At 54.4% G+C, this 22,064-nt stretch overlaps 10 protein-coding genes across 10 annotated transcripts; 6 read left to right on the top strand and 4 right to left on the bottom strand.

Moving 5' to 3' along the window:
• Positions 1 to 87: 87 nt before the first annotated feature.
• PG986_006260 (uncharacterized protein) lies at positions 88 to 2,860 on the top strand (the record flags this gene model as incomplete). The annotated part of the gene is made up of 2 exons (XM_066842482.1): positions 88 to 1,885; positions 1,944 to 2,860. 2 exons carry the CDS (start codon positions 88 to 90, stop codon positions 2,858 to 2,860), a joined length of 2,715 nt encoding a protein of 904 aa, XP_066702344.1.
• A 1,016-nt stretch (positions 2,861 to 3,876) lies between these two features.
• Positions 3,877 to 4,122, top strand: PG986_006261 (uncharacterized protein; the record flags this gene model as incomplete). Its single annotated transcript, XM_066842483.1, has 1 exon — positions 3,877 to 4,122. One exon carries the CDS (start codon positions 3,877 to 3,879, stop codon positions 4,120 to 4,122), a length of 246 nt encoding a protein of 81 aa, XP_066702345.1.
• A 602-nt stretch (positions 4,123 to 4,724) lies between these two features.
• PG986_006262 (uncharacterized protein) lies at positions 4,725 to 6,316 on the bottom strand (the record flags this gene model as incomplete). The annotated part of the gene is made up of 5 exons (XM_066842484.1): positions 4,725 to 5,129; positions 5,175 to 5,228; positions 5,437 to 5,533; positions 5,725 to 5,987; positions 6,308 to 6,316. 5 exons carry the CDS (start codon positions 6,314 to 6,316, stop codon positions 4,725 to 4,727), a joined length of 828 nt encoding a protein of 275 aa, XP_066702346.1.
• A 1,259-nt stretch (positions 6,317 to 7,575) lies between these two features.
• On the bottom strand, positions 7,576 to 8,889 carry PG986_006263 (uncharacterized protein; the record flags this gene model as incomplete). Its single annotated transcript, XM_066842485.1, has 5 exons — positions 7,576 to 7,743; positions 7,805 to 7,903; positions 7,954 to 8,484; positions 8,571 to 8,652; positions 8,855 to 8,889. 5 exons carry the CDS (start codon positions 8,887 to 8,889, stop codon positions 7,576 to 7,578), a joined length of 915 nt encoding a protein of 304 aa, XP_066702347.1.
• Positions 8,890 to 9,608: 719 nt separating this feature from the next.
• On the top strand, positions 9,609 to 10,001 carry PG986_006264 (uncharacterized protein; the record flags this gene model as incomplete). The annotated part of the gene is made up of 1 exon (XM_066842486.1): positions 9,609 to 10,001. One exon carries the CDS (start codon positions 9,609 to 9,611, stop codon positions 9,999 to 10,001), a length of 393 nt encoding a protein of 130 aa, XP_066702348.1.
• A 275-nt stretch (positions 10,002 to 10,276) lies between these two features.
• PG986_006265 (uncharacterized protein) lies at positions 10,277 to 10,721 on the top strand (the record flags this gene model as incomplete). Its single annotated transcript, XM_066842487.1, has 2 exons — positions 10,277 to 10,363; positions 10,440 to 10,721. 2 exons carry the CDS (start codon positions 10,277 to 10,279, stop codon positions 10,719 to 10,721), a joined length of 369 nt encoding a protein of 122 aa, XP_066702349.1.
• Positions 10,722 to 11,693: 972 nt separating this feature from the next.
• Positions 11,694 to 12,000, bottom strand: PG986_006266 (uncharacterized protein; the record flags this gene model as incomplete). Its single annotated transcript, XM_066842488.1, has 2 exons — positions 11,694 to 11,759; positions 11,845 to 12,000. 2 exons carry the CDS (start codon positions 11,998 to 12,000, stop codon positions 11,694 to 11,696), a joined length of 222 nt encoding a protein of 73 aa, XP_066702350.1.
• Positions 12,001 to 14,675: 2,675 nt separating this feature from the next.
• On the top strand, positions 14,676 to 15,541 carry PG986_006267 (uncharacterized protein; the record flags this gene model as incomplete). Its single annotated transcript, XM_066842489.1, has 3 exons — positions 14,676 to 15,202; positions 15,324 to 15,428; positions 15,484 to 15,541. The coding sequence occupies 3 exons, from the start codon at positions 14,676 to 14,678 to the stop codon at positions 15,539 to 15,541; spliced, it is 690 nt and encodes a 229-aa protein (XP_066702351.1).
• Positions 15,542 to 16,473: 932 nt separating this feature from the next.
• On the top strand, positions 16,474 to 18,204 carry PG986_006268 (uncharacterized protein; the record flags this gene model as incomplete). The annotated part of the gene is made up of 1 exon (XM_066842490.1): positions 16,474 to 18,204. The coding sequence occupies one exon, from the start codon at positions 16,474 to 16,476 to the stop codon at positions 18,202 to 18,204; it is 1,731 nt and encodes a 576-aa protein (XP_066702352.1).
• A 232-nt stretch (positions 18,205 to 18,436) lies between these two features.
• Positions 18,437 to 20,489, bottom strand: PG986_006269 (Polycomb protein eed-B; the record flags this gene model as incomplete). The annotated part of the gene is made up of 9 exons (XM_066842491.1): positions 18,437 to 19,217; positions 19,266 to 19,378; positions 19,434 to 19,493; positions 19,548 to 19,709; positions 19,765 to 19,785; positions 19,840 to 19,965; positions 20,024 to 20,095; positions 20,169 to 20,291; positions 20,424 to 20,489. 9 exons carry the CDS (start codon positions 20,487 to 20,489, stop codon positions 18,437 to 18,439), a joined length of 1,524 nt encoding a protein of 507 aa, XP_066702353.1.
• Between the last annotated feature and the right edge of the window lie 1,575 nt (positions 20,490 to 22,064).

Here is a 22,064-nt window from a genome sequence, read left to right on the forward strand (position 1 = left end):
TTGCTGTGTTCTAATATCCATGCCATATGAGCTTCGTGTAGCCTCTGGCCGTCTAGCGTCTTTGCTTGCATTCTTATTTGCGTTAAAATGGAGGTGGTGGGATCCTCATCCGTTGCATTGCCTACGCAGCAATCCTCAGTTCTTGCTTTGCCCCCAACGCCACCAGCCACGGCTTCCCACTCCAGAGACGTCAGTTCCGACAGTGATTCGGACACCGAGCGAGAACTCAGGGGTAGCCGTAACGCACCCTCTCCGGTGAAATCCACAGCATACCCGTTGCCGCCCAAATCGAGGTCTGACACTACGGTCTTGCCGGAAGATCTCAAAACTCCAGACCGCCATGTTCCGCGCGACTCAAGGCTGATCCGCCTAACCGGTATCCACCCGTTCAACACAGAGGCACCCCTGAGTGAACTCTACAACGAGGGGTTCCTCACGTCAAAAGATTTACATTTTGTCCGTAACCATGGTCATGTCCCCAACGTGGAGGACGACGAAGTCCTAAACTGGGAGTTCTCGATCGAAGGCATGGTGGAGCAGCCTATAAAATTGACCTTGGCCGATTTACTGAAGGACTTCGACCAAGTCACCTATCCCGTCACGCTAGTGTGTGCTGGTAACCGTCGAAAAGAACAAAACGTCGTCAGGAAGACCAAAGGTTTCTCATGGGGTGCTGCTGGCCTGTCCACAGCACTCTGGACCGGGGTTGTGATAGGGGATCTGCTGAAGCGAGCTATACCGAAACGGGGTGCAAGGTACGTCTGCTTTGAAGGGGCGGACAAGTTACCAAATGGTTACTATGGGACGTCTGTCAAGCTCAACTGGGCAATGGACCCGAACCGTGGTATCCTGGTTGCACACAAGATGAATGGGGAGACGCTGCATCCGGACCATGGCAAGCCCCTTCGTGTCGTCGTTCCCGGTCAGATCGGAGGTCGCAGTGTGAAGTGGTTAAAGAAGATCATCGTCACCGCCGCACCCAGTGACAACTGGTACCACATCTACGACAACCGAGTCTTGCCGACCATGGTTGATCCCGAGATGAGCGCCAACCTGCCAGAAACCTGGAAGGATGAGAGATACGCCATCTACGATCTCAACACGAACAGCGCGACTTGCTATCCTGCGCATGGCGAGAAGGTATCTACCGCTGGCACTGCTAATTTATATGCGGTTCGTGGGTATGCTTATGCTGGAGGCGGCAAGCGTGTCACCAGGGTCGAAATAACCCTCAACAAGGGCAAGACATGGTTGCTTGCCAATATCGTATACCCCGAGGACGAATATCGGCAAGCGCCAGATGACGATACGCTGCATGGTGGTCGTCTCGACGTGTCATGGAGAGAAAGCTGTTTTTGCTGGTGTTTCTGGCATTTGGATATACCGATTGATTCTCTCGCTCAGGCAGACGATATCATGGTCCGGGCCATGGACGAGTCCATGATGGTGCAGCCTCGCGACATGTACTGGAGTGTGCTGGGTATGCTGAACAACCCTTGGTTCAGGGTCGTGATCCACAAAGAAGCCCACGAATTGAGGTTCGAGCACCCGACCCAGCCAGCATTGATGCCCGGCGGGTGGATGGAAAGGGTCAAAAAGGCGGGCGGGAACCTTTCGAATGGTTTTTGGGGCGAGAGTGTGAAAGGAGAAGAGACAGCTGCCACCGAACAGGAGCCAGCGATAGAAATATGTCTCGTTAACAAAGAGGTCAAGAGGCTTATAACGATAGAAGAGTTACGACAGCATGGCGGCGAGACTGAGCCGTGGTTCGTGATAAACGGAGAAGTGTACGATGGCACCCAATACTTGGAGGGCCACCCTGGTGGAGCGACGTCCATCTTCGGTACGGCCGGGCAAGATGCCAGCGAGGAGTTTTTGGCCATTCGTAAGTACACGCTCCTGAATCTTCCGCCTTTCACGCATCCCTTCTGACACGCCCAAAGATAGCGAGAATGCCAAGGCCATGATGCCCGACTATCACATCGGAACGTTGGATGAGGTGTCCCGAGCGATTATGTCCAGCGGCGAGGTTGCGTCTGCAGATGCAGCGGACAATCAGGAGCCCCGGCCGATCTTCCTCCAGTCCAAGCTATGGACCAAGGCGGTCCTGTCCGCCAAAAGCCGACTCTCGAGCGACACCAAGGTTTTCACCTTTGATCTGGAGCACCCCTCCCAAGCCGCCGGGCTTCCGGTCGGCAAGCACCTCATGATGCGATTGCGGGATCCGGTGACACGCGAGGCCATCATCCGCTCCTATACACCGATCTCGGAGATCAACGGCCAGGGCAAACTGCACGTGCTTGTCAAGATCTACTATGACACTTCGGAGTGCAAGGGCGGCCGAATGACGCAGGCACTCGACTCAATCCCGATTGGCCATTTCGTCGACTTCAAGGGGCCCACGGGTCGGTTTGAGTACCTGGGCCGCGGCATGTGCAGCATCGGAGCCACGCAGCGCAAGGTGAAGCGGTTCATCATGATCTGCGGCGGCTCTGGCATCACGCCTATCTTCCAGGTTCTCCGCGCCGTGATGAAGGACTCGGAAGACCCGACGCGGTGTCAGGTCCTGAACGGGAATCGCACCGAGGAGGACATTCTCTTGAGGGCCGAGATTGACGACTTGAAAACGGACAACGAGCACAAGCTTACCCTACTGCACACCCTCAGCCAGCCTGAGGCGAGCTGGACTGGACCACGCGGACGCATCGACGCTAGGCTGCTGGAGAAGGAGGTCGGCCCCTGTGCAGAACCCGGCAGCGACGAGTTGGTGCTCGTTTGCGGGCCTGGTCCTATGGAGAAGAGTGTGCATGCCATCCTCGGCAAGCTGGGATGGAAAGACGAGGATTTGATGTTTTTCTGAGCCATTTCTTGCTGCCTTTTTTACCGTTGGCATGGGCGTACGATTTTCACTATGTCAGCATGGGCAGTTTTTACTCGGGGATCGCTTTGCTCCTGACACGAATGACAATGATGAATGGCGGTGATGGTTGGAGCATATCCCATATGGCAAGCATCAGCATTGGCATGAGCAGCATACGCATAAGCATGGGACGGAGCATGATACACGCAACTGGAATTTGGGATCCCAAGCACAGGACACACATACATGCAGAGTTGGACTACACAGTCTGCTTTATCTAGCAACATTGAACTTATCTTCACAAGACCATACACGACTCAATGGGAGATTGGCGCAGTTGTCGCGGCTGCCAACGATATGTAATCAATTGGCACTGGCAAAGCAATCCATCTTTCACTCAATGCACATGCTGTAGCCCGGCCGACATCTTGGTCATAGCATCCCATTTGACCCATCGTGGTGGCTCAAAATGCGGCAGTTGGCCCTCCGCCCAAATACCCGCGCACTTTCCCTATCATTTGTATTGGGAATGTGTTTTGGCTTGCCAGAACCCAACGACGGGAAGAAACCTCCTGCTGTTCAAGTGTTTGACCCGCGGCTTCTCCGTCCCCAATCAGCCATGCTACCATAATCAAGTGCGAGTCCTCGAAAGGAGGAAAGTGCAACGTCTCACATGCAGTTCTCCCCAAGCAGTCCCGAAGCGCTGTTACTTACACCTACCTGCTCAAGTGAACGAGAAGGAATTGGCCTACGGCAGCGCAACTTCCCTCGGCCAGCTATGGCGTACCCACACAAGAACTTCGCAGCACTTCGCTCGAGCATTGATGTGCCATTAATCTTCTCACGCATTCCCAGCAGTCAACTGAGCGATATAAAGAGTTAGACAAGTCTTTTCCTCATACTCTACTCCGATGCACCCCATCTCTCCCAGGTATCGCACAAAACCCACAAACACACATCTGCTACGGCATCGTTCCCCCCTGATCACCAAATCTCAGCAAGAGCAGCAGACCAAGATGGCGGAGACGACACCTCTTCTCCAGAAGACGGCCCTGTGCGGCGTGGAGTCGTGCAGCGAACCCGCCACGAGAACGTTCTCCAAGAACAAGTTCGAGGCCCGCCTCTGTGCCTGCCACCAGCGCTTCATCTACGACCTGCCCTTCATGCACCGCTGCCAGTACAGCCGGCGCCTCATCATCGAAGAAGTCATGTCTTGCAAGGTGTTCTGGTTTGTTCCCCCAACCCGTCCCAGTTCAAGATGAGCTCGCTCCCGAAAGACGACTACGACGCCGGCGATGGAGCCTGGCAAGCCACCAACGCCAATGATGGTGCCGCCTGTTGTGAAAACAGGGCCACCCGGATGTTGCTTGTTGGCGAGGACATGAAGTATTGCAAGTTGTACCTGTTCTGCCTAGGCCACCACGCACGGGCTCGAGGCCAAGTTTGTGGCTACGATGAAATACCCCTAAAGCGGGATGAGGTCAGCATAATACCCACAAGCTCTTCTCGTCCGCTCGATTGAGAGCTGTCCCTCATCCATCGGGCCTCTGTTTGCTGACCTATGGTGCAAAGAGCTATATGTCTGGTGCTTTAGGCACTATCGACACGGAAGACTTTATGTCTGGTCGTTTGGGCACTACCATCAAAACCACGCAGGCTAATCACCTGGCTCCTCTTGCTTCCGTTCGTGAGTTATCGCTTGATGATGCTCTTCGTTACCCTGCGGCAATCCGACCGTGTCCCGATAGGGTTGTGGTCTGTACAGCGTACAAAGCTAACATTATATCCCACGCCACCAGGTTACAGCCGCGATTCTGTGCCAGAACAGCCACTCCAGCCTCTTCAGCTATCAACCAGCGAAACGTCAACCAACGGCAGCGCAGTCGAACGTGGCAATAGAGCAGTCTCTTCGGAGATTACGCCCTGCCACCACGTGGATGATAACCCCGACACCGCCGATGACTACAGCGGCACGGAAGCCACCAATGGCAAGGGAAGCAACGGCAGGGCAGCAACCGAAGGTCAAGATGATGCGTTCGTTGAACCTAGCACTTCCGGGGATTCCAGTAGCGAAGGGGATGGCGTGGAATCCAGCAACGGCAAACAGAACAAAGGTAAAGCAACCGAGGGTGAAGCATCCAAGGGCAAAGAGGCCGCAGTCCCTCGGGTGGTAATCACTCCCTCGCCTGACGAGAAGGAAATCTCTAGTGGTCTCGAAAGGTACCGACATGACATCGAGGACATGTCCATGAAGCAGCTGTGGGAAGTGCTGGGCAAAGTTCCGTCAGCTCCTCCGATCCCTGTGACCACTAACACCCAGGCCGGTCTCAAGGAAGGCAAATACTTCGAGGAAAGAAACTTGTCGGACCTGAATGCCAAGGCAGATGAAGTCATGGATGCTTGCCCGGGCCCCGATGAGAGAATCCCCGGCTGCTTCAAGACAGTACACAACGAGTTCGAGGATATGTGCTCATCGGAATTCAAGGCGGAGGCCAAGAAATGCATGGATATGAATTCAGATCTGCTCTCCTCGATCTCCTCGATAGACCAAATGATGGCATCCATCACTCCCTTACCCGGTGAGGATGACCCTGGCGCTCCCAGGAAACCACAAGGACAACGTACCCCTTTCGCCAAGGCAATGGGAGAGCTGACTGTGCAGGAGCTTGCAGACTGCCCGAATAAGGAATTATACCATTTGCTAATGAGCAAGCTCGGTCACCCTGACGAGGAGGCGGCTGCCCCAAGCAGCTCTAATACTAAGAAGCAACAAAGCCGCGACCCCAAGGCTGTGACAGACATCACGGAATTCATGCTAGAGGACTACGTGTACGATCGGCCCCGCCGTGCAGCAACAACCATACCAACAATCGACACCCTGTACGACAGCAGGTCCGAGGGCCTCGTCCGGGACTACATCCACGCCTGGAATTCGCTCGCGGCCGTCTACGACCGACAAAACTGCGTGATCCGCCGGCTGGTACTCCCAATAGTGGTACGTGTGCTCAGCGGCGCCTGGTTCGTGCTGCTCTGGCGCATCGGAGCGGGCCCCGCGCCCGTGCCCTTCAAGGCCCGCTTGAAGGCAGTGAAGAGGATGCTCGCTGACCCCCAAGGCACGCTTTGGTGGCTGGCCGAAAAGATCAAAACCCCGGTTGTGCCCAAGGACAAGCAGCTTCCATCCAAGGCTGGTAAACAACTTTGCTTGGAAGACCGCGACCAAAGCAAATGCGACCCCGATCACCGCTGTTCCCCCGAACACGGCTGCCCAAAGCCGTCAACTGAGTAGGTGCAGCATGCATATCTCCAGGTCATCGCCAGCTAGTATGGGGGTACTGGTGAAGGAAGGAAATGTGCTGGTCCCCTTTGGTGAGCAGCTCGCTGCCGCAGCAAACACAAGTCTGGAAGGCTTTATCATCTCATTAATGATATCTGTTAGGGTCAACCCACCCTGTGCATGATTGCGTCTATTGGCATTGGCATCATCCGGCATACATCGCTCGTTTACCAGGAAAAGTTGACAGCACAGTTAGCGAAGGATTGAAGAACAGCAAGATGGTTCACACACACGGAGTGGCTGTATATATACTTTATCATTGTTTCTGTTAGGCGGGGTGAAGGACGCAGCAATACGCCAAGGCGGAGGGTTGTTATGTGTCAGGTTTGTCGGAGATGTACTTGTTGGCCAGTATACGTTGGACGAGGTGCCGGTGGCTTTGAGTATCAATTTGGGAGAGATCGAAAGATTGGTCGGCATGTCTTAACGAGTTGATGAAGAGGGTATTCTGTAGATAAGACCACAATTGAAACAGTTCTTCTAACACGTCTTTCTTCCGAAAGGACATCTAGTAGTCGATTGTTCGTGACCCAAGATTATCTGATGGACTTGATGGTGTTTGCTATAATGGAGAGCTACCGCCGACCAGGCCCGGTTTCGCACGGATTGAAGCTGTGCAAGCAATGGAATTCTACCTGGATTGTTTCGACTTTGTCGAAGGAGTAGAATTGGCAATGGGCTTACAGCAAAAATTTAAGCTTTATATATTAAAATAAAGGAACACTACACTAATAATCTCAAATCGAGGCTTGGTGGTGTAGTTGGTTATCACGTCAGTCTAACACACTGAAGGTCCTGGGATCGAGCCCCAGCCGAGTCATGAATTTCTCTTTTTGCATTGCGCGGAGGTGTTGAGGTTTTTGCTTATGGCGAAGATCCATTTTTGACGTCTCCTTACTATATGTCCAATTTTATTGCACTCGGAAAGGCTGATCTATGTATGTTGTGTCGCTTGCAGTGGGGCTTACCATGCTATGTGAAAGTAGACCTAGGTATGTATGGTCGGTTGGCCAGTTATCTTCCGTCAGTCGGGGCAATGGATTTACACATATACGTCAAGTAGGTTGCACAGCATACGGACTTGTTTTCGGACGTCAGAACAATGTGAATTGATATTGGTGAACCCGGGGGCGCACTAGTCAAAAACCTCCACGAAGAAAAGCAACCGTAATTCCTTCTTGCGAACAGACACAGTTTGCCGCTAGAATCGAAAACGAAGGGGACCTTGGGCGCGAATTTCCCTGCGGCAACGCCACCCCTTGGTTTCCTGCACGTACGCACGCACACTCGAAGCCTGTCCTCCTAGCCTAGGCTACGGTGTTGTAGCACTCTGCCAATGTGGGTATATGGGGGATCTCATAGTCAGATGGAGGTCGTGCATCTATGCGCCGCTCTCGCGGCTCTTTCGGTAGGCGGCCTCCTGCTCGACCTGGAGACCCTCGATAACGGGAGCAAGCTCGGCGAGGATATCGTAGGCCTTCTTATGGTACTCAACCTGGGCGGCGATGAGCTCGGCGAGGTTGCGCAGAGGTTCGGGGGTATCGAGCACCTGAGACTTGGTTAGTACGGAAAACCTATGTGACGGGACCAATGCGCATGTTGCTACTCACGTTCTTCATGACGCTGACGGCCTCCTCGGTCTGAGTGACGAACTCGTCCTCGGCCTTCTCAATCTCCTCCTGGGCCTCGGCGCTGAGCTCCTCGTGGTGCTCGCCATCTCGGGGGAGGCGGCGCCGATCTTCCAGGCGTTGCCCTTGACGCGCGACTTGACGGAATCCAGCGTCAGGCGGGCCTTCTCGACGTTCTTGCGCGCGCGGGTCGCGAACATGAGGTTGGTGTTGAGGGTGGTGTTCCAGCCGGCCAGGTAGCGGCTCTGGATCTGGGCGTCCTGGGCGAGGCGGGTCTCGCCGACGCGCTCGCTGGCGAGGGCGTACTTCTCGAGGGCGGTGGCGAGGGGGTCCTCGCCGGCGCCGGTGTGCTGCTGGTGCAGCAGCTGGGAGCTGGCCAGGCTGGCGCGGGCGAGGGCGTGGTTGAAGGTCTTGGGCTGGGGCTTGGCGGCGGGGGGCGCGGTGAGGGCGGCCTGGGCCTCGGCGGGGGTGGTGGCGGTGGACAGCAGCTGGACCTTTTCGCTGACGGTGCGGCCGAGGTCCGAGAAGGTCTCCTTGATGTTGGGCGGGTAGTCGTAGGCCTCGTGCGAGTACTGCGACGTCACCGCCAGCATCTTCTGGTGGACGGCCTTGAGGGCATCGACGCGCTTCTCGAGGTCGATGTAGTCGGGGGGCAGCTGGGTCTGGAGGGCCAGTAACAAAGAGGGCGTCGTCAGCGACCGATTGTGTTCCCAGTGTGTAGAAAGCTCTAGGGCAGCTGTTTTCATACCTTGTCCTCAGCTTGGCCAAGCTGCTCCTTGGCGTACTGGAAGTTGCGCGTGGCAAAGGGGGTGATCTGGGAGCCGATCGAGCTGTTACCCTCGTCATCGTCAGTAAATTGCGATCAAGCTATAGAAGATTCCTGGGCTTCCATGTTGCCAGGTAGGCAAAGCGACAGCGACCGCTATCGCGAGCGACCACAGAGGGTATGACGAAACCCTCTTACGATTAAGAGAGAAAAAAAGGCCTCCTAGGTGGGGCAATTCATGATAGGAAGACGAGTAGAATACTGACCTCAGACTGCTTCCGAAGGCCTTGAAGTTGTCCATCTTGACGGTATTTTTGCGTGTGGTAGGAGGCAGGCAAATGGGAATGATGTTGGGAGAAGCTAAGTTGAAACGTCGCCGATTGAAGCTGCGTAACGAAAAGGCAGTCCAAGGCAGGGCAGGGCAGGCTGGCGGGCAGATCAACAAAGTGGTGCCTTTTTGGTCGAGTCCCCTTCTTAACCTAGCACTTTAGGTACATGCTAACCAGCCTATTGAGGTATTTCACTGCCTGGCCAGTTACTTGCTGCAATGCACTCGGGTTTCAAGCAAGCAACCCACTCAAGACATTCCCCCTCCCCAGCATGTGTCAGGGGGGGTTCGGTGTGGGCCCGTCCCATCGTCATTATTAACCCGGCGTTAGGTGGACGACCAGCTGCATGCCATGCAAAGATAAGAAAAGAAACATTGAACGCAGGTCAATGTACTGAGATGCACACAGGTGACAAGGTGAATATCCCTGACTGATGTGCAATTTATTTGAATAATCTAGTATTCAGCATTATATACATTTACTTTGATTCTAGAGATTACATTCGAGAGATTCTGTCGTACTTTATATGAGCGAGGCCCGTAGATGGTGAATTGGCGAGTTGTGTTTTACCGTCCCTGTCCCTGTACCTGTTAACCTACAAGGCCCCTCAAAATCCAACGGGAGACGGAGTAACACGAGAAAGAGGGCCGCCAACCTTGCCCTGCTTGAATGCAATGCTTTAAAGTCAGGCATGGTGTGGCACTCTGTCCATCTCCAAAACCACCCCGTTCATTTGCGCAAGCTCCTGTGCATCCTCGGCGTACTCATCGCTCCAGTAGCCCCAAGTGCTGTCGTAATCCACATCCGTGGTAAGCCGAAGAACGGTCCCGGGCTGAAGCTTGGCTTTCCGCGTCCGGAAGACGGCTTTGAGGTCTTGGAACTGCATTCGGCTTGCGTCCAGCTCGATGGCGGGCGGCGGCGATATGGCCGCGAGCCCGTTGATGATGGCGCTGCGCATCTTCGCATCGCCGGCGCGGATATACGTCGACTCGATGCCGCCCCAGCATGCCAGCGGCTCCGTCACCTTCCTCGGGAGATGCTTGCTGTAGCTGGAGCGCGCCGTCTCGGGCCCGGAGAAGGATAGATGGCGCACCTTGGGCAGGTGACCCCCGGTTCGCATGGCGGACAGGTCAATGAACGTGTCCCACTCTTGCTGTAGGCCCTCCACGGAGAGGCGGCCGAGGCTCTCGGCCGAGTTGGCCACCAACCATTGCAACGCCGCTGAGCTCATGTCGCAATGCGAGATTTCCAGCGACGTGAGGCTGAAAGGCGGCGGCTCTGAACCTAAAACGAACCCCAAAGACTGGCCGAGGTGAAGATGTTGCAGACGCGGCAAATGACGTAACAGCGGCGGCCAATATGAAGTACCGTCGTGCTCCGTCAATGCGAGCTCCCGTAGTCCTGAGAGGCTCGCCAGTTCGGCAGGGCGTGGCTGGTTGCTCTGGTGTAAGGTGATGCCCTCCCGGAGTACAAGCGACTGCAGTTGGGGCATGCTGTAGTCCAGTATGTCATGTAAGTCCAGGCACACGTTGCCGTGCATGAACCATTTCTGCGCGATGATGAGTTGCCTCACGCCAGCCTGCCCCGCCGGGCGGCTGGCCAATCGGGCCTCGAGTTGTTTGCGGTTGGTGATGAGGACGACCGCCCCCAGGGCGCGCTGGGCCTCGTATCGCCAGGCCCGGCAGACGAGACAGCAGCTGAGGAGGTCTTGGATACGCTCTTGCACGCGGTGCTCGTGCCGGGTGTGGTTTCGGGGCGCCCCGCCCACGTCGGAGAAGATGATCTGCCAGAGCTCGGCACTTAGACGGCACGCCATGATGTGTGGGGTGATCGCTGATCTTGCGACAGTACAATGACTTCAACTCCGACAATAAAAAGATAATTCGATGATTTCTCTGGATCGGTGTTAGTGAACGGTGTCGCAACAGTTAGCTAGCTCTCACACCCCCTGCTAGGCAGACACGATGAAATGCCCCGCCGCTAGGTACCTCTGTCCGATTTGGCTGCCCTTCGCCTGCAGCAACTCTTGCCTAACAATTGCATTTGCACACTTCGACGGCAAGTTCTCTTGAGAGTATCCCGCCATGATCCTCAGATTTGGGGGTCGCGAATAGGGGGAGAAACTGGTGTAAGTTGACTGCCAAGAGATCCTCTCCTTCTTCGGGATAAATGGGGGAGATCTAGAACGAATACTAGCCTGCCACCCCCACGGATGCTGGGGCCGGGCAATACACCTGCTGTGGCTCCCATCGGATATACCCACTGAAAAGAAGAGTCTCTCCGCCACTTATTCATCCCGTTGACTGAGGACGAGATGCTTGACCGGCGGGGCAGGAACAATCAAAGCGCAGCGTTTTGATGAGGGCAAGCGTGCCTTGGAGGACAAGCCTCATAACCTACCCCAGTCGTCGCCTCTACTGCATTCGCTCCCGAGTACACAACTTCGATCCAGCAATGATTGTAGACCATCTATTCGAGCAAAAGTATCGACTTCCTCTGTATGTCTCTGGGTGCGAGCTGACTACATGCCATATGGTCTAGCTCGATATGTACGAGCTGACGCAGGAGCCTGCCTTCTAATATGAAATTCTACGATATAGGCTACTGCTGAAACTCAGTGAGGTCATAGGATAATGCATTATCAGACTAATATAAGGAGCGTGATATGTTTCCTTTTCCAAGCTAGCTAGCAAGCACCACCCACACCGTAGGCCACCTATTCCACCGAACCCACCAACCCCCTTTAGCCCTTCAGGATCGTCATCCAAGCAAGCATCTAAGTGCAGTAAGGCAGGTTGTTGATCGGGCTACAAGTAGTTCCCTTGGGGCAGGAACCGCCGTTCTGGACCCCCGAGTTAGCGAAGAAATTCACGCCACGAGAAGGTGTCTTCTCCTTAGGTTGCAGGTTCTCATCAAAAAAGACTTACCAGCCAGCTTCCGTCGACGTTGCAGACAAGCCAGCCCGCCTTGTCGCCCTTGCAGGCGTACGAGGGCGGCGTGCACTCGTGGCGGGCCTCGAGGTTGTTCGAGGGCATTGCCAGGACGGCGGTGGCGGCCAGGGCGAGGAGAGCGGGGAACTGCATTTTCGTTTTGGGTGAGGTCGAAGAAAGAGGGAACAAGAGTGTTCGAGTTGGGCTTTTTGCGGTTTGGTTTGTAATAGGAGAGCTGGATGCTGCTGAGGAGTGATGGGTGAGGATGATATCTCGAGACTCCCATCTCATAGGAATCATGGGGGTATTTATATCTAGATGTTCTACCCCGGAACCCGATATTGCTGTCCTTTCTTGCAGCTTTTGGTCTTCTGATTCTACTGACTGCACCTCGTATAGCATCAAGCCATATAGCCCGACGTCTTAATTTGTCCGGCATCCTCGGTGAGCTCCAATGCAGGCTCTCGAGAAATAGGCGTCCGGTGTTAGCCAGCTTGCAGCTCGTATCACCATCGCGTCGGTGTTGAGACCGAAGAATACCCACTACCAGAGCTCGGCCGCGGCAGTTGCAGTGGTCTGTTGGCCCGGGGCTGTGTGCTGGTGTGCTGGCGTGCTATTCTCAGCTTAGAAGCCCCTACGTATTCCCATTAGACCACTTAACTGTGCTCATTGGCCCATGGGGGAAAAGGCAAAAGCCACCGCGAGGGCGGGAGCCAATACAAAAGGGGCATACCCCAGCCCGGCTTCCGAGTCTCGGTAAGCACCATTCCACGACCTACATACGAAAACGCCCCCCGAGAGGCCGTCGTCAGCTGCCCTCCTTCCCTCCGCCCTCGGATTTTGACAGCCGCGAGTTAGTTGCATACGAGGTGTGTATCAAGCAAGGGAGGCTTCCCCGCCTTTTTCGCCTTTGTTGACTGGGTCTTCAGCCCTGTGTCAGCCGCATAATGCCATCACTACTAGTGTCTGATGACAACATCCGATCTCACACTAAAACAAGAAACGCAACCAAATCAGAGAGGCCCCTCGCTATTAAGTCTTCCTTAATCTATTCCAGTCTTCCTTCCAAAAATAGGCAGATGTTTTCCGCCCGGCCTTTCAACTAATCGCATTGGCGTAGTGTTGGCGGGGGCGTTGGAACGGAATACGAGAAAATCACGTTTTTACGTAGCAAGAATCGGGCTAGACTGGAAATCGTGTACGCATATTCCCTCCTTGAGGCATCCAGATCTGATAGCCTACTGCGACGCCATGCATATGGCTGTGGTCGTTTGTTTCGTCAATAAGCTTACCATCCAGCCCACTTAACCGGGAGCTTTGGGCAACAGTTGCAATGTTGAGCGAAGGCTTTTGTTTCTGTCAAGTCTTCCCGATCTTGGGAAAAGTCCATTCAAGCAGAAAATCTAGAATCCGGGTGTTAATATCTATAAGTGGCGTGGTTGCTTGTCAGCTGGGTGGTGGAATTTGGGCCACTATGTTGCTTGGAACGGTGATTTATGTAGGCAGCTTCCGTTCTTTCCGGGCATAATCACCACCTTGATATTCGGATAAACTCCTTTCAAGATTCAGGCATCGTGTCGTGGTGCTCTTATAGTACCAGATTATGTATCCTCGATCATGAGTTTAGATGCTCGATGATGCTTAGGGGAGTATACGTAATTATCCCACCCTAGGCGCGATATCCATTTTTAAATGGTTTCAAAATAAATAAATTAGCATCGTTCAACGATTGATGTACGAATAACAAGTATTGACGCTTTGCCATAACAACAAATACCCCCGTGCTACCATAGCGGATATTACAGGAGTGGAACCATTATAGCCTTGAAACGATCAACTCTTATGGGGATATCTGCTTGAACCGGCCTCTGAAGAATATTTGGACATCATCTTTACGGAATACTATTGGTTGCTGCTGCAAAGAAAAGGGCAACAGGTTTTGCAAGTTTGTAGAGTCTCCGACTTTTCTACCCCAAGCTGAAACCACGTTGCATATTACAGGAACTGGTGAGCATTCAGTAGAGATATATATTGGCCGCAGAAAAATCCATAACACCGAGACAGCGTAATGGACGGTTATCTGGTTGTCTGTTCCCCTTTCCAACGTTGATCCAATACCAAGTCAACCTGCCAGCGAGAAACTACTTACAATAAGCATGTTCCCTATCATGTAGAGTACAAGAGAAGTGTACCGTATAGCATCCAAACTCCCGAGAGTCTCAACTTTTATGGGTGATTCCCGTCTGGTTGCCAATGCCCGCATCACCAGGGATCCGAGTCAAGGTATGCATGGCAAACAGGTTATGTATCATAGCCTATACTCAGTGCATCGCAGTGTGTTTCTACAGGTAAACTTTGAATTTATCCGAACTATTTGATCAGGGACGCTGCCTGTAATCATCATGAGGCAATGAGCACCATCCGTCTTGGACGATTGGAAATGCTTGTGAGCGGCTCTCATGCAAGCCCAATTCGACTTCATCATCTGAAACATATTGTGATTGGAGTACAAAACTCAGGTGGGAAACAGTCTTCAAGTTACCTGCGTTGCTATGGCCAACCATTACAGTTCCTTGACAACCTGATTCTCAGACGGTTGAGGTTGAAGTTGTGGCCTGTATTTCTGCACTAGCCACAATTCAGCCACAGATAAATTCAAGGACGGCGGGCGGTGGCGGATGGTCCGAGCTCGTCCTGACGTCCGCAGCAATTGGAGCTACGCTCCCTCCAACGAATTTCCGCGGCCCGGTAGCAAAACCCTCGACGACGACATCATCCCCCCTTCCCAGTTCAATTGAATCGCCCCATTGAGCTCCCCCCGAACCAAGATGCGGCGGACACTACGACTCCTGGCCGACGTCAAGCCGGCGGCCACGCGCTACCTGAACGCGGGCAACCCCACGGGCCTGACGGGCCTGTACACGGCCACGTCGCCGCGCTCGACGCTGCTGTACCTCTACAACACGACGCTGGAGAAGCTGCAGGCCGCGCCCGAGACGTCGCTGTACCGCCAGTCGGTCGAGGCCCTGACCAAGCACCGCATGTCCATCATCGAGGCCGCCGAGCCGCCCGGGCACGCCGAGTGGGCCGAGCGGGCCAAGAAGATCCTCGAGCAGCACCCGGACGGCTTCAAGATCGAGAACCGCGCCGCCCGCGACGGCGCCCGCATGCAGGTCGTCCAGCGCGGCGGGCAGACCTACATGATGCGCCACGCGCCGCAGGAGAAGGATATCCGCCACGAGGAGTGGGACGGCGAGATCGACGAGGGCGCCGAGCTCGAGGGGCCCCGCTCCGAGGCCGAGCGCGCTGACCAGGAGCTCATCTTTGAGCGTCAGCCCATGGACACCGGCAAAAGGTCAAGTGGGAGGCCGAGCCCCAATTGACCGCCGACCAGTACGTTCTACCTGAATACCGAGATCACCCGAGAGCCGGCCAATGATGTAATACGGATTACTAATGCGGGAATTTTACTACAGGGTCGAGGAGATCGAGACGAAGATTGGCGCTGGCCTGATTGAGGAGGTCATTGAGGTGGCACAGGCCGAGCTCAAGCTCGTCGACACAATGCTGGAGGCCAAGGTGTAAGTTGCCACTTATCTTGCAACGTATGGACGCACGCACTAACACCAATTGCAGATGGGAACCCCTTGAGGAGAAGCCCACCGAGGGCCAATGGACCTACTTCGAGCGCTAGGAAACGTGAACATGTGTTTCGAGAGGTCGGCGGGAACATCAATCTGGGCATCCAGGCCAGACGATGGTGTACAGTATGATAAGGCATTGTACATAGAGAAGGGCTTCGTTACATGAGACGGCCGAAAAAGTCCTTGATGGCTGGACAAAGAGCATCCACTAAAGATCAGTGTTGCGTCCTGGCCAAACTTGTGACTATATGTTTATCCGTGATTTGCATCACTTCTCCGCAGAGCAATAGCTAAGGGACCAAAAATCGACGAATTCTGATTGTCATGTGAAGGGATTTTCCTGGAGTTTCTAGGGAGTGCTTAGCTTGTTGTTCTACCCAAAACCTAGATGCCTGTATGAATTTATAGGATAAAGCTGTCTGGCCTATAATCAAGAGGTACATGAGGCAGCGGTTATGAAAATAGTTGTTGCCATTGGGCCGGTCTTTGAAGGTGGTAGCTCAAGCTTCAGACTCCACTTCATCTGGACTTTTTGCATGTGCAAACTGTTAAGGCGGTTCAAAGTACCCAACAAATATCGGTTGCAAACATCTACAGAGCGTCAATTGTCTCCTCCGCTATATTACTGGTGGCTCAGGTCCTTAATGCGTAGGGGAGTTGAGTCCTGGGTGCTCTCAGGGGACCAGACGACAACTGGCGCTAATGCGGACTGCGGCTCGTCCCGCTGGTCAGATGTAAAAGGATCTTTCCTCACAAGCCAGTCTTGAACTGAAGCTTCTTCCTACATACTCCCCAACAATCAAGTTTATATATCAACACTTATCTCCTGTACATAAGGGACGACTGCCAAACTTGGTGCCTTTGGACTTTGCTTGGATAAATTGATTGCAGGCGAATGGAGTAATTAGAAGAGGAATAAAAATTGCATTGTACTACTGGGTGTTTGTTTATTCACACCGCAGTCACGAATAGCACAACCACCATGCGAGGCCCCTTCGCACTTCCCGTGCCGGCCTACGGCTTAGGCGACCATCAATCGCGCCGGAGTAAGCGCAAACGGACAGACGATGTGGGAGAGAATGGATTGAATGCAAGTGCTAGTGGTGGTGGAAGCAGCAGCCGGGGGCCAGAAGAATTCACTTCCACTCCTTTTGGGACCCAAGCATCTTCCTTCAGCAGCCTCCCGGCCGACTCCATCAACCCGCTCTCGCACTCGCCCGACACCTTGCGCCAATTCGCCGTCGCGGGTCTCGATCCCGAGGAAGAGGCGCCGTCCAAGGTCTACCCCAAGTTTCCGCACAAGGGCATCTCGTCGAGGAACGCGTTCTCTGCAAAGCGGGGAGGCAACAGGAAAAAAGGCACCGGCAGGATGTCGGCGCTGACGAGCGGCTCCGAAGCCGACGTTGATACGGACGCATCGGACAGCCGCGGCGGCAAGGATGATCGGGACAGCGGCAAGGATCTCGGTGGGAGAGGAGAGGAGGACGAGGATGGGTTCCAGATGAACTACTCGGCGCGCATGCGCCATCTCAACACACTCACGGCTATCATGCATCGCTGCTTGCATGACGGCGACATACCCCGTGCCAAGAGGGCGTTCAACCTTCTCATTCGTACCAAGGACGTGGATATCCGGGTCAATGGCTTGTGGAACATTGGCGTTGAGATCTTGATGCGGGAAGGCGAGCAGTCACAGCAGCAGCAAACTAGCAACACCGCCACCAATGCTGCTGCCGTTTCCGACAAGGGAAAAGAACCCGAGGACAAATGGAATCTTGGCCAGCCCCTCGCCGATGACGATGAGCCGGTCTCGCAACTACAGGATACACAAGCAACATCAGTAGAGGATCAAGAAGGAGGAGGAAGTTCGGGAGATCCGCGAACCTCCCCCCTACAGCTACCCGACCGCTGGGGCTCCGCCGCCAACGTCGACACCGTCAAGGAATACCTCCAGGCCCTGATCCAGCAGTACCCCTACGACCAGCACCGCCCCCACATGGTCAGCGCCCTCGACTTCTGGCCCGCCCTCTTCAGCATCGAGATCTACAACCTGGACGCCGAGTTCAAAAAGGCCATGCGCCGGCTCGAAGCCAAAGAGGACAAGGACAATGACGAGGGCGATGACGACGGAGAGGCAAGAGAGTCCTCCTCGGAGAACAAGGAAAGCTACTACCGTTCCGATGACGAATACCAAGACGGAGAGGATGAGGACCGAGAGACCCGCCGCCTCCGCTGCCGCGAAGACGCAAGACAAGCCCGCCGCCACCGCGCCCGCGACGACGTCCGTGCCAGCACCCGCGCCGCGGCCGAGCAGGTCGCCGCCCGCATGGAGCAGCAGATGGAGAACCGCCCCTACGGCACGCACGGCGAGCTGCTGCGGCTGCGCGGCATGCTGAGTCTGTACGTCGCGGACCTGCACCTGTGCGCCTCGCTGGTGGCCAAGGTCGAGGAGCACCTGCGGAGGAAGCGGAGAGAAGGCAGCGGGTCGCGGTCTGGTTCCAAACCCCAGCGAAGAAAAGGTCCGAAATCACTGGGTAAGCACGCCGAGACGGAGGAGGAGCGGGCGACGAGTCGTCTGAGGGATGGGGAGATCGAGAAGGCGAGGCGGTTCTTCAGGAAGATGCTGGAGCGCGATGGGGTTGATGTGGAGGACTGGGTGCGGAGGTTCGCGGACGGCGAGGAGGGTGATGAAGACGAGGAGGACGGTGACTAGGAGGACCTCCAAACACTGCCTACTTTCTGGTATAACAAGGCCTGAGCGGATGATTCGTGACAGACGGACAGCAATGAGATATGTATTAATGACAGATGCATACAGGTTGCAATAACCGTCATGGGCCAAACCCTTACCTTTCTGGCTTCTTTCGTGCTGTCTAATGCGTCTATCTACAAATATTTTAAGAGCTATACAGGACGCGTGTGCATGTATTAACACCATATCATCATCATGGTTTCTTTTCGTCCTTCAGCAGCTCTTTCTGAGTCTTCTGCCATCTCTGCAAGACGAACGCCAAGTTCTTGCTGCCCACGACGATGCACCATTCGCCACCGGGGCTCCAGGCTACTTGACGTCCAATAAAGTCTTTCACCGAGATGGCGCTCGAGTAATGCGCCACGACGGGCGTTTCGACCGACTTGATGTCGTACCGGGACGACCAGTTCTTGAGCGTCTCCTCCGAGTAGTGGCTGCCGAGGCTGCTCTGGCCGCCCTCGAGGTCGCTGCCGGTGCGGCCCGACGCCACGGAGTCCTTGTCCTCGGCATCCTTAAGCTTGCTGACGACGTCCCCCTTGTTCTGTCGGTGCTGGACCGGCATCAGCCAGCTCGGGCGCTGCACCGGGTGGTCGCGGTTGGGGTCGTCCAGCTCCGACATGAAGGCGTGGTAACCGGTCAGGCGGGCAAAGTCCCAGAAGAAGATGGTGGAGTGCGCGTTGCCGAAGGCCAGGACGGGGTGTTTGTCCACGACGTGGAACAGCTTGAACCGCATGTAGAACTGATGTCCGCTGCCGGGAGTGTGGAACTGCACCAGCCGGGTATACTGGGGTGGGTTCTCTGAGGCCGTCGCCGGGGCAAACGCAGAGCGAGTCAGGCGCTCCGTATCGCTAGTAGTGGGCGCACTGGAAGCAAGCGGCGGCGGGTCCTGTGACGAGAAGCCTTCGATACGCCACATCACGATTACATCCTCGTGACATGCGCGCGATAGAACAAGGTCGCCGAAGAATGCGACGCTGCCAATAATGTTAGCTGGGTCTAGAAACAATGCTTGAGACACTCACCAGTCGACGATGCCGCCGTGAACCTCGGATGTGAAAAAGTGAGGATAATGAACTACTATGGGCGGTACTGGATTACGGGCAGTGTCTCTTGTCGACAGATCCGGCAGAGTCCACTAGTGATTCACGTCAGTAAAAGGGGCGTAGAGTTCGGGCCATGCTACAACTTACCAGACACACGCAGTTATCGTGGCCAGCAGAGAGCACGTATCTGCCGCAGTTATGGAAAGCCTGCATTCAGTTAGCGGGACACTAGGGGATCACTATCAGGGGTCCTCTACTCACAATCGTCAGTAGACCAGAGGAATGGCCTTCACCTCCAAGTATGCAGACACATGGCTGCTTCTCGTCGGCCGGGTCAAGACTCCAGATGCGCACCGTGGTGTCATCTGACGCAGAAGCGATCAAATACGGGTTGGTCGGGCAAGTGGCGAGGTCATTGATTTCCTACACTCTATGAGCAAAGGCCGATACTTGACATCATCATTCTCATTAGACTTACTGCGCCATGCCCAACAAACGTCTATATGAGTGTTAGTCAAAATATTCGAGGCGATCCTCTTGAACTCGGTCATACCTTTGCTAGTGTACCGTTCACGACATCATAGACCTTGATTTTGCGGTCCCAACCGGCGACGCAGAGATAGGGGATGTCAGTCTCACGATCCTTGCTCCACGTACAGCTGCAGTTCACGGCAGTTTCCTTGGGGCTGGTGTCAGTTTCTTTCGTATTCGAATCATGCAGGACTGTAGAGGCTTACATCGTCATCCCGGAAGAGCTGGATGAGTTCGTACGGTGGTACAGACGTACTTGAAAGTCGGTATATCACAATCTACGCATCCATCAGTCAGATACCGGCAGACACCGCAACGCAACGGTGTAGTCATACAGCCAGCTCAACTCACATGCTTCTTGCTGACTGCGGCAAAGATAGGGTCTTCGCTGGGGTCTAGATACGGATAGAACTTTACGTCGAAAAACTCTGCAAGCAAGTGGTGAGTAAGTGGCTGCTTCCTGGCCCATCGGCTCTACAATCACGACCAGGATAGTGACCAACCAGTATCTTTGTCACCCTTCGAGGGCTCATCCTGGCATCATCATCAACGTCAGTACAGATATCTCCGAGCCGAAAATAATAATCCAAATCTGACGTGACATACCTCGAAACCGATAGAAATCTTCAGACGGGGAAGATCCCATTCGTTGTACTGAGTTGCTGGAGGCATGTTGGAGGCGCGTTATGCATATTCCATCAGCACACAGCCAACTCCAGTGTGTGTCGACCAATAAGGTCTCCAGCAGAAAGCCGAGCGTCCAGGGTCCAGTCCAGACTCGTCGGGGGAATATTCAGGAAGTCCACGGAGGCAGGCCGCGATGCATTAGCACGCCGCACTAGTGCGCACGCAGTCCTTGACTGAGTCTGGGGGCAGTAGAGGGCACGTTGATGTGTGCGTTCTGGGCTGGCTGGCCAAAGGGTACGTGTAGGGCAATTGCAATATCATGAAACGAACGTTGATCCCTGAACGGCCATGAGTCGTCCTCGTCCAGGGTGGGGATATAACAAGCAGGCCTGTACTGGGGTGGTGTGTACGGGAAGCGCGTTCCGAATGGATGCAGTAGGTGGTCGCTATATCCAGACCGCCACACGTTGAGACTTGCAATTGATTGATTTGGTTGATGATACAGTGACCTTGGCTGCGGTACCTCGACCAACTAGACCTGCAGCCTGCAGCCTGCAGCCTTGTCCGTGCCAGTTTTGGCAGGGGCCAGTTTGAACGGCTCCAATCAAATCGGAAAGTGGGGGAGGGGGGGAGAGAGAGAATGCCGACAGAGCTCGCAGAAGTGGTGGTGTCACTGGTGTGTGAGTGAGTGTGTGTGTGCCTTTCGCTAAGCTGCTAAGGTTAATCGAGAACAATCATCCTGATGTCGATCCTTTTGTGCGTGAAATATGACTATAGAAGCAATAATGCGCGTGGGTAGACAGTAACTAAAAAGACCGTACTTGTCCAATCAGTCTGGGGGCCAGAATACATTTGATGTAGGTAGATAGAATCAAGATCGCTTTTGTTGGTGTTGTTATCGTGAACGGTACCCGCGTACTACTATCCGCACCTACAGTAACAGACAGACACCCTGGAGAACAACGACGACAAGGCCTAAACTGCTGGCGGCCAGGTGGGGGTGGGTCGAGGGGACTTGGAATTCAAGAATTGGTACCGGCGGGTTCCATTAGTAAAGCGCCACACCAGCTCCCCTAGTAGTATCCTACGTACGTCGAATAAAACCTGCTATCCATGGATGGGAACTTGAAGATATCCTGACATCTGCATGTCGGTTACAGAAGCGCCCCCTTCGAACGGAATTTCCCGAGGGGAGACGAAAGTGATATATTACCGGCTGTCGAGCGGTGCGTCGTGTGCATATTTTGGGAGCTGATACCGCCCTTCTTTGGGTCAAATGATACGCCGATAATCCCCTGCGTAACATTGAAGCTCCTCCCTAGCCCTACCTACCTCCTGCTTGCCTACATGCATCTTACTTACCATATATGTGATAAGTTTAAACAACACCACGGTCAAGCAAGACCTATAATTTCCGATATGCGCGTCAATGGAATGACCAGGCTCTCGCTTGGTCCCGTGCCATGTTGCAGTGTGCCCGGAATCTTCGTATTGTTGGAATTGGTCGGGCACCGTCAGCCTCTGTTAGTCTCCAGCCAAACTTGTGTATGGCACGGCACCGTCCGACTCTACATAGCCCGGGTCCCTCAAAGCCATGTTGCTCGCCTCCTACCAAGCAAA

This window comes from Apiospora aurea, assembly GCF_038362705.1.
Source record: "Apiospora aurea strain CBS 24483 chromosome Unknown utg000004l_segment0_segment0, whole genome shotgun sequence".
Classification (NCBI taxonomy): Eukaryota; Fungi; Ascomycota; class Sordariomycetes; order Amphisphaeriales; family Apiosporaceae; genus Apiospora; species Apiospora aurea.